Here is a 13,954-nt window from a genome sequence, read left to right on the forward strand (position 1 = left end):
GATATCTGTACCAGATTCGATATCACGCTGATAAAATGCGCATATGCGGCTATTGTGATTCAAAACATGGGGTTTGGGGAGGTTTACTCCATTATTTCTTTGACACCATTCAAATGTGTGCAGTCAGGCGAGAGTGTGTCGGAGGGGTGTGTCGACTCTGCAGTACACTGGTAGGCTGAGAGGCGATGCCGCTGCATGGCCATGTTGTTGCCATACATTTGCAATGCATGAGGTAGAGACAGGACGACATCAATAGACAAGAGAAACACTGTTTAAAAAAATGCCACTCGTCGCGACTATTGATGTGATTTATGTTGTTTCATGTTTTTGTTTTTTTTTGTAAATACACATATAACGTGTTAGCTATTGTTGGATCACACACATGTTGTTCTGGAATGCAAAGGGAAATGGCTAGGCCTGGTGTCAGGGGCCAGGGTGAAGGCCAGGGGTGTGTCTGCAATGTAAACACAGTAAAAGGGGACAGATATCAAGGGGAAAAAAAAGAAAGAGGGAGGTGGGCCTCATCCGGTTCTGAATATCCTCTTCCACCTTTAAATTGTTTTAGGTCTGCTGCAGGCTGTGAAGAGAATTTATACTGTAAGGACAGTTAGGCTAAACATGCTTCGTTATCGTTTCATCCTTTTATGTATGTATTAGGCTGTTGCTCCTAAGCTTTGGAACAATCTTCCCCTCTTTTTGCGTTTGATGGATCTACTGACTCCTTAAGAAAGATCTTAAGACACTTTTATTTGTTCAGGCTTTTCCTTGATTTTCTGGAACTCCTGTTGTGTTATCAGTTTTATCTTGATCTTTAAAGTATATACTTTATTGAATATTATTTTGATTGTTTAAGCGCTTTTTGACCCTGGTCTGGAAAAGCGCTATATAAATAAAAATTACTTACTTACTTACTTATTTATTCTGAACTGCCACCACAAAAAAATTTCACTCTTGGGTTTAAAGCACTCGCCATAGGAATATATATATATATTCATAAAATACATTTATTTAAAATGTAATCTACATTTGTCTCTCTCTCTCTGTAAAAATATATATATATCTTTAAACTATTTACAATTCACAAACCAAAGAATCTATTGTAATCCGTGTGCAGTTGTAGATAACAGCACCGGAAAGACCAGCCCTAAACATTGACACCATTGTCTAGTGGCCTTTTACTACTGTTTGGCGGAACAGTACAGCTGTGAACAGATATTTACGAGATCTCTGGTTACACAGGCGTGTTTATGTTCATTTGTAATCACATTAAAGTGGAGTTGATCCTTGATCTGTTGTCTTGTATCATCTCCAACTTGGGCACCGACATTGGTTCAGGTTGTTCTGCCAACAGGGATTCATTTGGCCCAAAGACACGTATGCCAAACACAGATCCTGGCCGGGGTAATATGTGTCATTAGACGCTCTTGCGTCACAGTAGACGGCATTGCTGTTTTGAAACAACCCGAGCAGAAATTAAATCAGAAACACATGACCTACTACGTGCATGGAAATTACCTGTAGCAGAAATTTGGTGCCGCAGCGATGGTTTTTGCTAATGACACCTTCAGGAAAATTAACTGTCAGCTTCATAGAGTGCAACATAATTAAATTATAATGTTAAATAATTAGTCTCTACTTTTAATATTTGTTTATTTTCTCTGATCTCCAAATATTTTATAGCCTCTTTTCCAAAACATCAGTTAGGTAAAGTGTTTTAGCATTCGTTTCTATAATATTTCTATTATAATTTTTTTTTTAATAATAACTTATTGATTTGCTTGATATAATGTTACTCACAGCAAAAATATACACTCGAGGATCATCATCATCATCAGTGAATCAATAAAAGGGGTCAAGAACTTTCAGGAATCTCACAGTAATTTATGGTTGATGAAGAGAAATCAATCACTATTCCAGCAATCACACCCCTGACGGTTAGTGTGAATGGATGTCTCACAGTGGTGAAGAGGAAACATACTTTTATGGAAATCAATTACAATTGTTTCATCATCACATTTATATTCCACCCAGTTTGTAGATGTGTAGATATTTCCATTTATGAAAATGATCAAGGTTTTTCATCCAACATTGCTCTCATTTCCCTGTTGCTTACACTTGAATATAAACTTTAATACATTTGATTAACACACATTAAATTAAACATTTTCAGACATATTTGGCATTCTTGATTTAATCACTTATACTCAGTATCATGGCAATGTGCCTCAGAAATTACCTAAAGAAGTTTTTCAATAAATAGCAATACAAAAAAACAATTAGATAAAAACATAGAGTTACAGGAAGATGCATTCATTCGTTATTTTGAATGTTTTCATAAAAAAAAAAAAAAATTAAAAACATGAGAAGGTCATTACACAGTCATGAGGGATACAAAGAAATCTAACATAACTGGTCAAATGAAAAGACTGTGTATCACATGCGTTCCTCTCCTAGCTGAGCATCTTTCATGAAAAGAGCCCGAGGAGTTCAGACTCCAAGTAAATAATAATCTTCTTTGCCGTTTACAGTGAACTAATGGTACCCCCAGACTCTGTACAAAGTTCTCAGAATAATGCTTAAAACATAACAACATTTTCAGAGGAAATTTAAAATGAAATAAAATCAAGGCACCTTTACTACATGTTGTCAAAAGAGGATACTTTATTACTACCCCCAGTATTACTTAAATTAAATCCACCTTCAATGCACATATATTTACAACATCTACATTCCTAGAGATTATGTTTGTGCCGATTACTGAAACCTGTTGACCCTCAGGCACTTGTTCATCTTTTAACCGTCAGTTCAATTCATTCAAACCCAAAACCCCAAAAAGCATTTCCTCCAGGCTCAACCTTTTTTGCCTCGTTTTTAAATGTTATCTTGTCATAGCTTGCATTTTATGCTGCTTCCAATAAGCCAAAATGTACAAATCACCTTCAGAAAGAAAGGGTTGATATATCGAGGTCACCAGACTTTCACTGTGACTTCTTCTTCCTTCTTCATGCATTCTTTCTGTCTATGAGAATCATAATAGACAATGAAGAAACCAGATCGAGATCGGTTACAAACAAAAGTAAGTAAGTAAGTAATTTTTTTTTGTATAGCGCTTTTCCAGACCAGGGTCACAAAGCGCTTAAACAATCAAAACAATATTCAATAAAGTATGTATTTATGTAAGATCAAGATAAAACTGATAACACAACATATGTCATACTTTTGCCAAAAAGGCCTCTTGTTAAATTAAAATATTGTCAGCTATTTAATGTTCAAGTTTCCTAATTTATTGTAAGTGGATGCACCACAGATTATTTGTAAATCCGGCCTGGTCATAAAAAGTACCGTCACAGTTTGAAAAGCAAGCAGAAGTTGTATGATAATAGAGCACAAGTTGCATACTTTCCAAGCTATTCTCCTCGTGACCCACATGCTTTGTTTTTGTTTTTCAGTTGGACTGCAGACACACATAGCCCACGTCAGGCCCACTCTACTCAAATGTAAGACTGTGCCTCGCTTAAGTAAATAAAATAACTTTATTTTTGTAGTGTTTTGTATGTTGTAGTACCTGAAAAATAAATCCCGAGGTAAAGCGTCTGACGTTCCATCATGGGTGCCCATCTCTTGAGTTCAACCCGCCACCTGGCGTCCATTCTGGAGATTGCAGGTGTATATTCAATCGCGTCATACTGAACATTATAAGTAAGTTTCTCTCACTTTACTACATCTGTTGCTGCAGTAAGAGGAAGAAACGCGAGGACACTAGAGAAAACACCATTGTAATGGCGCTGTAAGTGCAGGTAAACACACCAGTCACTGAATCCATTACTGTCAGTCGAGGAAAATACTGATTCGACAATAAACGTGTTGTTGTTTTTTTTTGGCCACGCTTTCAAGTTTTCCCCTCGTGATCGGTTGGTTGCCAATTTATGGAAATAAGCGAGGGTTAAGACAAAAGCAAGGGCCGATGCCTTAGAAATCTTTTGAAAATGGCGATTTTAAAATTATATAAATATATGATTACTCACTTAAAACGCAAAATAATTACGAAAGGTACAAATATTTGTATTGCCTTCGCGTGTGCGTTGTCGGTCCCATGGTGTAATGGTTAGCACTCTGGACTTTGAATCCAGCGATCCGAGTTCAAATCTCGGTGGGACCTCGTACATTTTGAGCGGTCCCTCTGAAATGGTTATGGTTTATTTTTTAAAATCAATGGATTGGTCAATTTATCTTTATTGTAACATTTCCATTAAAAAATAATGAAAAAAGGGCACCATCTGGTTTATCAGTTTATTATCAAGAATTGTGTACACGTTTGGTAAAAGTCTTAAAATATATTACCTATTTAATAGTGAAATTACATTAAAATGTAGTTTTGCAAAGAAAGGTGCTTTATTTTCTTATTATAAATCAAGAAATATTGAATCACAAAAAAACGTTGTTCTTCTGTAGTTGTTGAAGTAAATGTGAATAAACAATAAGTGTATATTGTGAGTATTAACAAAACAGGAAAAACAAAAGTATAAACAAACAAAAAAACACTATTTTTCACACTTCATCGGGTGTTTAGCATATCCCGTACCTGTCAAGTAAAATATGCAATAAATAACTTTTATAATGAACATAATTCAGAACCTTTCGGTCATTCAAGAAAGGAAATTAAAACAATATTCATATCTACTGAATATCTCATCTCATTTCTGGTTAAGAGCTTTTCATTATTGCATATGATTAAAACAACAACCTTTGGCTTAAAAGGAACATAGAAGAACATATTTTCCGTCTCTTTTGTCAAGGTAAATGGAGGCGAGTGAAGGAACAGCCAGAAGAATAACACTGGTCTGGCACCGTGGTGTCATTTGTCAAACGTATAATTGCACACACAACAACGCGCTGCTTTAAAAGTCCTTTTTGTGTCATTTTGTCTCAGTCTTCATCTTCGTAGCTGCGGTCCAAGCATGACTTTATTGATAAAGTTGACAATAGCTACAGCTGGTTGCTCCGGGTCGATCTCAGCAAAGAGGTGGCACACGTTTTCAGTGGTGCAGCCAGTTCGCCTGGCCACAAAACCAAACATCCTAAAAAAACAGGAAATAGAAGGTCAAGTTATTCTGTAGAGTTGTCTTAAACGGTGCTTGAATTGGAAACCATTTGTATGAGTGGCCATGCAATCGGCAGCTTAGAGAAGTGCATGCTAACACAAGCACTTACTTGCTTGATGTGTTATCACTCCATCTGGAGCGCGGACGCACATAGAAGCAAAATGCAGACACATGAAAAACAAGATCATCATTTACTACAAATAAGCAGACAGATTAAGAAAAAAACTGATCTTATATTTTCAGATTAAAATATAAGCCAACAGACATAGGAGCCCAGCTTTAGATTTCTTCATAAAACAAGCTTCGCCTCACCTCTTGTCTTGGGGGTCCAGGCTGCTGAAGGTCACACTACTAATTGGATAGTGCCTCCTGAAGAAGAGCCTGCAAGCAGAGAGTTGGTTGTGATGCCTTTAAAAAATAATGAAGTGGAAGAGTTGAAGAAAGAAGCAACCCTTTACCTTCTTTTACTGTCAGTTAGAGTAATGCCCTGTGAAGACACCTTAAAATGAACCACTGTGGCCACTGGACGCGGGTTCAAAGCCACAGTGCATTTGGTTGCCTTGGAAACTGCTTCGGGCCCAGTCAATGATTCCGTTTCCACGGAGTTCAGGTAGAGCACGTTGCATGCTAGATAATTGGTGAGGATTATTATATGGATTTTTTATTATATGGATTTTTAAAAGAAGAAATTAATCGTTGATCAACTATTCAGGCCTGAGTCGTACCTGCTCCCTGTTTGAGAAGATCTGCAGCGGTGCTCGTACTTGTTGCCGTTTGAATATCCTGGAGCTCACCAACCAGATCTGAAAGACAACAGTCAACATCACAATCATATCTTCATAAAATAACTAGTTATGCTCAGGTAAGGAAGCAATTATTTACAATCCCCTCTCGTCACATTTAATTTTGTCAAGACATTTTCTGTTTGCCTCTGGATTCCATATTTTAGCTGGAAGTTAAATACATGTTGGACGTGTTTCAAGACGCACGGCTGCCGGGAATATGCCAATCCTACTTCTTATACGCTGGACTTTCCACAGACCGGCGTCATCTTAATTTACGGTTCTGCCTGGTATGACTTTGACTCTCCCTCAATCCCTCGTTTGTTCATGGATCAAATTGATTTGTGGTTTTTTGGACTCTTTGGATCTTTTCTTGCTTTCTTTTGTGAGCGATTTTAGTCACTCAATTTTGGTCATTCTTAATTTAATTACTAATTACTGGTTGGAGCGTCTGGCCGCCCACTCGTTTCTGAACTTCTTTTCAGTAGTGTCTAACTGAACTGTGTGATTTGTTAAATAAAATGTATATTTTAGCATTTAAACGTTCGCCAAAACAGTGAGTAGTAACAATTAATTGGAACGGTTTTCTACTGACAGCTTCTAAATATCAGCAGCTTTCCCTCTAAATAAATATCATGCACATAATAATTGAATAAAATTGATTTTCTTTCTGTTTAAAAAAATAAATACCTTTTTCTGGGATTCTCAGGGCACATGGAAGAGAGATAGGAGTGATTGAATGCTGGTAAACCAAAGCAGATAAACTTCCTGATGAAGACAAAAAATACAAACATGTCCTGTATTTACAGTTCAATTTAAAATAACATTTTACAATTTCACACTGGCAAAGGTACACCACTGCTTACCAAAGTAAGACTCATTCTGGCAGCCCTTGATCTTCACTCCTCTGGGTCCAGTCTCAATAAGAAAGTGTCTCACCAGATGCTCCAGAGGATCTCCTGAGATGGAGGGGAAGGAATGTGGTGAAAAACAAATTCTCATCAACGAGGATTCCTCACTAATAAACAACACTAACTTCCTTAGATGCTAATGTTTTACATTGTAGGTTCTTTTGAATGTTATGAATGATCCAAAAATAAAATATATTTAAGTTATGGGACATGTATTTTATTCATCTTTTCAATGTTTCCTTAAAGGTGCAAAACTACTCTTAATTCGAATAATCAGATTCCCCTGCAACCTTCTTCGGTCTGTGGTATTGTTTAGATTGATGTATGATTTATGACCACTTCAATGCCATGAACACAATTTTTTCAACTGTACCTTTGGTTGTGGTGATGTTAGCATTGGGAGGGGGAGTGGCCACTTTGAGGGCAAGGCCATATGCCCCCTGGAAGGAGTTGCTGTCCCTGATGAGAAATGAGCCCGGGTCCTTGTCTTTCAACACCGCTATAGCTGTACAGAGAATATATGTGAGTAAAGTAGCTTAACATTGGCATTACACATATGAATGATTAAAATCAGGTTATTTATATATCATTAAAGGAAGGATTTCTAATGAATAGGAAAATCAGTGAATATTTTTTATTTGTAAGGATTTATTTTTTTTTTACATACAGACATAGTTTTCAATACAAATAGTGTTTATTAAAATCTGAGATTATTTTTGTGACACAAAATGAAAATTATTGAATAAAAAGAGAAAAAAAGGGACACATTGGAATGTTAAATTAAGCCTTTTACATTAATTTAATGATATAAAATATCATTATTTAGTTTAATAAAATGCTTTGTATGATAAACCTAATTTAAAATCTGGCACTTTTCCTGAATCTGTTGATAGTTATTATTGTGGTTCATCCAATACACTTGCAAAAATCAGTACTTTTGAAGTGGTGCTTTAGAATGAAGAATGAAGAAGAAGGAATGTGTCCAAGAGGAGTGTCAACAGGTTGGACAGGTTGATCAGGAGGGCTGGTTCTGTGGTTGAAGCTGGACTCACTGGTGACAGTTGCTGAGAGGAGATCTCTGGACAAACTACTGTCCATCATGGATGATGACAGTCATCCTCTGAACACTGTCATCAGTGAGCAGAGAAGCAGATGGAGCACGAATGCTCCTCCCATGATGCAACACTAATAGACTCAGGGAATTATTCATTCCTCGTGCTATTAGGCTGTTTAATTTGGGGGCAAGAGTGGAGCGAAAAGATGATATTCCATGTTAAACTTTGTATCCTTTGTCTTTGTTATTTTTCTTTGACCTATGTTCTTTATCTTTAGTTTTAGATTGTGTCATCTCGCACTTTCTTGTTTCAACAATTTCCCGAAGGAGGCCTCAAGAGGAATTGTTTATCTATCTAACGGAAAATACTAATGGAAAATACCCAAACCTTATCTATATTTGTGAGTTTATGAGTAATATAAAGGATTCTTTCTTAATTTATGTTAAATATGTATCCATTGGACTCATTTTGTTCTGTAACTATTATCTGGGGTTTAAATTTGGCCTTTAATATAGATTTTAGAGCGCTTTGGAGAGAGAGTTGTAGCTGTGTCAGCTTGAAGTTCTCTTAACCCTTGTGTTATCTCAGGGTCAAGATGACCCAATTGGCCTGAAAACAAATGTGTTTATGGTCGAGGTGAACGACCTCTCTGGCTTCCATAAATACATATGCAGTGGCTGAAGTTGTTAATCTAGACCCAGAAGCAACACAAGGGATAATATAGACACATTCGTTTACAGGCCTCCGGGTCACCTTGACCCTGAGATAACACAAGGGTTAATATTTGAGACTGTGTGAATGTCTGTATTTTTTAGAATGTAAAAAATGTAAGGAAATGAAAATGAATCCAAAATACAGCATGTTTTAGTGTGAGAAAATGTTTCTTTTACAGATAAAAGAGCAACAGATGATTATCATTTGTGGGTCTGTGAACTCTCACCTTGATCCCTAGAGATTCCAGGCTTGTACCAGAATTTGGAACTGTCTTGGACAAACTTAGCATTGACCCTTGTGTCCCCCTCCTCCCTACAGAAGGACTGTGCAGATCCTCGCCGCTGCTCTCGCACCGAAGTAGAGAAAGTCACATGGTGTGTTGGGGAAGGGGCCGAGGCGATCCGGCAGACGGAGGCATGTCCATTGAGAACTCCTGGGCTTGACGAAAGTCTTTTCTTCTCTGGTAGTGGTGGCTGAATGGCAGGGATGGTCACAGCAGTATAACCAGTGTATGGCACATGGGGTACATTTAGCAGTGGATAGTAATAAGATGCTAAAGGGAAAGTTGGTGTGCAGTAACCGTCTGGCACAGGGGACGGTGGTTTGTTGTCGGGCGTATTATCTCTGCTTAGAGACAACCTCTGCCCTGTCAGGTCGGTATTTGAAGTATGGCACTGAGGAGACGGTGGAGGGTCTGGTGAATCAATGGGAGAATTTAAGGAAGCGGTGGAGGGGCTAGAACTGAGACTGGTAGAAGCCTCGGCTTTACTGCTTTCGGTCGGTGAATCAACCAGGATAGTCGAACCATTAAGTTGCACTTGCACTGGTGTGACTATGGTGGGTGTTGAAGACTGTTGATCACTATTGTTTGACACTGTCGGCTGGTCCTTGGTGTCTGCAGCATCATCTGAATCTTGTTTTGTAGGTTGTGTAGAGCTTGTCGATATGTTGGAACTCTGAGATTCTATAGATGCTGATGTTTCTGGGTGTTCTTGGAGATCAGGAGTTACACTGCAAAAACAACGATCTGTTAACACGTGTGTTCATAACAAGACATTTATGCATCAGTGACAGCCAAGGGGAGTGAAGCAAATTGGAATTTAGGTGGAGAAGTGGAAAAGGCCATCGCAGCACACTCACAGGAGACAATAACTTACATATTTAGTGTGCTAACATAGACAATTTAGAGCCTCTTGAAATCTGTGAGCACTTTTCATAACTATTAAAACAGTTTGCCCAGGATAATGCTTGAAGATGACAGAAGACGTATACTTCATAAATTAAGTCTTTCCAAAGTTACAGATGCAGTTAGAACCCTCTTTACATTACATGTAAATGTTTTTTCCACCCACCTCTCCTCCGTGTGTGTAGGACTATTCCCACCAATGAGTGTGTAGTCAGGATCAGTGTCCAGGCCAAGGCTGCTCGATCTGTTGTTGGAGTCTGATTTATTTTCTGAACCCTGGAATGTCTTGGCTTTTTCCACTTAAATAAAAAAGACAAATTAATTTCATTGAGCAATAGGTTTACAAATCATGTCACACTTTGTTTATTATTCACCTTCGTTACTTTCGGTGTATTTTGGGTCTCTGGCACCAGGGGAAATGTCTGGCAGTCTCCCTCGATCCGGAGAAGGACTGCTTGCCGGCAAAGGAGATGCTGACCCCGACTGATATCCAGAAGCGTAACCTCGGCTCTCATGGCTCTCCACTGGAGACACTGTGTAAGGAGTGCAGGGACAGGAGTGGCGGGGAGGAGGCGGAGTGTGATACCCACTGCTAGCTCCGTCCCGTACATCTATCAGAGACTGGGGACTAGGATATCTTTGAGGGGGTCCAATAGATAATCTAGACTGCTCTAAATGTAATGCCGGATCTACAATGTTGGGGTGGCAGATGCAGAACGATGGCATGGCTGGTTTGCACTGCCAGAACTCTGACTCTCTTGGTACATCCCATGGATTTTCACTTTCCCATAATGGAACGGCTTCTCTTGTCCTCTGTAACCCTGTTTGCTGGTCAGGATGCGGTGGCTGGAATGATCTGGCGGACTGTTGCTCTCGCCTGCTGCGACACTCTCTGCAGGCACATCCAGATGACGTTGTGTGTGAGCCAAAGAAGAGTTCCCTGTAAGGTCTTGTGGGCAAAGATGGTTGGGAAAGGTGAGAGGACGGACCGTGATTGGAGTAATGGAGGAGGTGGCATTCTTCTCCAGGGCAGAGTCTGTTTATGGTGGGTAAAGTGTGTGTGTGTGCGTGAATGTGCTCAGGGCTAGAATAAGGTAAGCATGACCGATGAAGACAGGGCAGGGGCATGGGTGGTCGTTCCCATGGTAACTCCGGCAAAGGGTGAGAGCTATGACGGTGGCAAAGGTCCGGATGAGGGGGTGGGGACACTGATTTGGTGGGTATGGCGGGCAGGGTTTGACTTTTCGCTTGCTTTTTGATACTGCCACAACGCCCAAGACAATGACTGTTGGAGAGGCAGAGCTCAGGTTCCCTCTCCCACTTCATGTCAGCACACTTTGTACCTGGGCGACCACAACAAGATGGCCCTCGTCGGATCCCCCCAGGACTAGACGGGTCACTATCCTCCAGGATTTCTGTCTCCCTTTCTTTTTCTTTTGCCTTCGAATCGTTTTCTTCTCTCCTAAACGGACTCTTGGTACGTTCTTTACCAGCGGATGAATGATCGTCCAAACGATCCGATGGCAGCGAGTCTGATGTATAGATTATTGACTGGGTTTTGCTAGAAACTAGGGTCGTGACTGTTGGACTGCTAGTCAGGCATCCGTTAGAAGATGCTGCTGAAGATGTGGAACCTGGTCCACGTCGTTTTCTGACTTGGGCATAGAGGCTTCCATCCAGAGGACCTCTCGTATGAGAAATGCCTTGGCAAAACAAGAACCATGTTGTTGCAATGTCAATTTTCTATGTAATGAGAGGAAGAGATCATTGGTGTGTATTTACTTACTTTCTATGGTGTCCTGATGTTCAAGATTTATATTCTCGTAAGAATCCCATCTTACCACAGGGTCCAAGGTGTTGTAGTTCACTTTGACAGAAACATCAGCCTTGCGTTGTTCTTGACCTGGGAGGGTGAAATTAGATTTGAAAAAATGCATAACTAACAATATTGAATAGAAATAATACCAACCTCTTGTTTTTTCTGGCCCATTTGAAAAGATAAACTCCACGGAAGCATCAGGAGGAAACCTGTCATCTGCACAACAAAGGATCAGAAGAGGATGCTAAAAATATCCTGATTGTGACAATAGACCTACATATCACAGAGAATTGTAATTTTCACATAATAATTATTCATATCCTAAGAAAGAATAAAAAGACAAGAACTGCATTTTCCAATTATTCCAATATAATCTGAGCCGGACAGAGGTTACGTAATATACTGTATATCTATATATATGGACTGTACATGTTTGTGCGTCATTATTATGCCTCAGGTCATTGAATTAAGAATGTATATGGGCATATTCTCCTGTATTTTGACCTCTACTGTCATTGTACACACAATGTATGGTACAGTATTATTCAAAGACAAATCATTTGTTGCAAAAAAAAACTCTTATTAAATCTGTTTAAATAGGAAATGATCCTTACAGTGTATGTTGTCGAAACATCTGGGATGTATTCAGTAAAGATAAGTCAGTGTTTTATAAAGAACAAGATATTTCATTTTGTGTCATTCTCATAAAGCCATAAACATCTTTCCCATACCTGTAGAGGCCACATCCAGTTCAGCCTTCCCAAACCACAACTGAGCCCCATGAACAGTGCAGGTGTGGAACTGGACCCTGAACACCACCTCTCGCTCTGCTGCCTGACTCCGTCTATGGTAGCACTTCACCTGAAATAATGGGAAGTCATTTGGTGGTGTTGTGTTTCTCTTGTCGCTTGACCTTCCAGGCCATTTGTGCAATCAGGAAGTCCACAAGAAAAAGAAGGTAAACTCCCTTCACACCTTGTGTATTTTGTTATGCTTTTGTTTGTCTTGTCCTTATGTAACAATTCCAGCATCACATCTTCTGTAATACATTGCCTTATCCCCAGGATAATTCCTGTGTAGTGCCTTGTGTTGGTATAAAATACAATTCTTTACTCGACATCTGCTATGAGTCATTGGGTTGAAACCCGATTATTTGCTGCAAGAGACATTTCCAGTTCTCATACATTCCCATCAGGTCTAGCCGCAGAACGTCAAGCTCCAACTACAAGTTGTAGTCTTTATGAACTCAATTACCCTCTTAAAGTTGATATGGAAATATTTCAGATGCAATAATCCAATTGAACCTTGTTTTTGTCCCGAAAGCATCAAAATGGAAAGGATGAGTGTAGGACACAGCAGCCTACAAAAACCTCTTGAAAACCGACATAAGTCTGAAATAACCCTACTGGAGCACAATGCGATGTTTACCGCGTTATACCCTTGCTAGCTCAACATCAACGGGATTTTTAATTACCGTTGGCTGAAGATGACAGGACAGAAGATGAGCAATAGGTAGAGTTCGGTACGGATTTTTAAGGTGTTCAGATTTGCAGTATAAAGATTTTCGATGTGCGAATTTCCACCATGAGGATTTTCTAAAAAGAATCGGAGGGACAGCTCACATAGAGAAGTTTGGTTACAAAGTAAACAAAGAAAGACTGGGAGGGTTTGGTGAGATGAGAGACACGTTTGCCATGTTTGACAAAGAATGCCAGAGACAGGGACAACACAGCTGTAATTACACCCCACTTTGTTTATACAACGAGTCCCGAGGGGGAGACTTCTGGAATTGATGACGTGTCGAGGAAACTCAATGCTTGACCAATCACAACAGAGTGGGTGTGGTTGTGGTAAATAAGATTTAGTCTCCAGAAAAACAAAGGTATGGCTTGATAAAATTGGAAATAAATGTCTAATAAATAAATATTTTTACTTTGTTTCTACAATTTTACACTCAGGTGTTTTCAATGCTTAAGCACATTTTCCAATGTAATTATTTAAATGAAAAGAGAGTTTTGTACAAACAGACACATACTGATGAGTACAATAGAGGTCAGAGATGTTTTTGAGACACAGTTTAATCAACACGTTAGCTGCTCTTTAAGAGAAAACTAACAAGGTTCATGGAGTTGGTAAACAGTTTCATAGAAGGTAGATTCATTGACAAGAGGATGTTCAGTATAGTTATGGTGGAGGAGACTAACTTAATGTCGAAAAATGAGTTGTAGAACAGTACTTTTGAACTGTGTTTAACTGAATATTATAAATATCATAAATGTAAAGTTTTATATTAGCTGCAGGAACATCAACACAGAGGCAGGTTGTCTTCTGTTTTAGGGATCATAGAAAATGCTTTTGCAGATATATTTTTTGCAGGAGATATAA

The 13,954-nt window shown here is 39.0% G+C and overlaps 1 protein-coding gene and 1 non-coding gene across 7 annotated transcripts in view; one reads left to right on the forward strand and one right to left on the reverse strand.

The window, feature by feature from the left end:
- The first annotated feature begins 4,087 nt into the window (after positions 1-4,087).
- On the forward strand, positions 4,088-4,159 carry trnaq-uug (transfer RNA glutamine (anticodon UUG)). Its single transcript has one exon. It is a non-coding gene; the product is annotated as a tRNA-Gln (tRNA).
- A 157-nt stretch (positions 4,160-4,316) lies between these two features.
- LOC148070517 (tensin-2-like) overlaps positions 4,317-13,954 on the reverse strand; it is a 30,828-nt gene continuing 21,190 nt past the window's right edge. For 3 of the 6 annotated variants that reach the window (XM_087800472.1, XM_087800471.1, XM_087800476.1), the window contains 13 exons: positions 12,301-12,430; positions 11,537-11,785; positions 10,125-11,453; positions 9,917-10,049; positions 8,791-9,575; positions 7,169-7,300; positions 6,751-6,843; positions 6,575-6,652; positions 5,828-5,905; positions 5,561-5,729; positions 5,415-5,483; positions 5,212-5,235; positions 4,317-5,078 (listed from right to left, as the gene is read on the reverse strand). In XM_087800472.1, the coding sequence (XP_087656598.1) occupies positions 4,934-5,078; positions 5,212-5,235; positions 5,415-5,483; positions 5,561-5,729; positions 5,828-5,905; positions 6,575-6,652; positions 6,751-6,843; positions 7,169-7,300; positions 8,791-9,575; positions 9,917-10,049; positions 10,125-11,453; positions 11,537-11,785; positions 12,301-12,430 (3,414 nt within the window). In that variant the 3' untranslated portion in view covers positions 4,317-4,933. The remainder of the gene's footprint in view (positions 5,079-5,211; positions 5,236-5,414; positions 5,484-5,560; positions 5,730-5,827; positions 5,906-6,574; positions 6,653-6,750; positions 6,844-7,168; positions 7,301-8,790; positions 9,576-9,916; positions 10,050-10,124; positions 11,454-11,536; positions 11,786-12,300; positions 12,431-13,954) is intronic. The other 3 variants (XM_087800474.1, XM_087800475.1, XM_087800473.1) reach the window with 2 other exon arrangements.

The sequence above is a fragment of the Callionymus lyra genome, chromosome 10 (assembly GCF_982586985.1).
Source record: "Callionymus lyra chromosome 10, fCalLyr1.hap1.1, whole genome shotgun sequence".
In the NCBI taxonomy this organism is placed as follows: domain Eukaryota; kingdom Metazoa; phylum Chordata; class Actinopteri; order Syngnathiformes; family Callionymidae; genus Callionymus; species Callionymus lyra.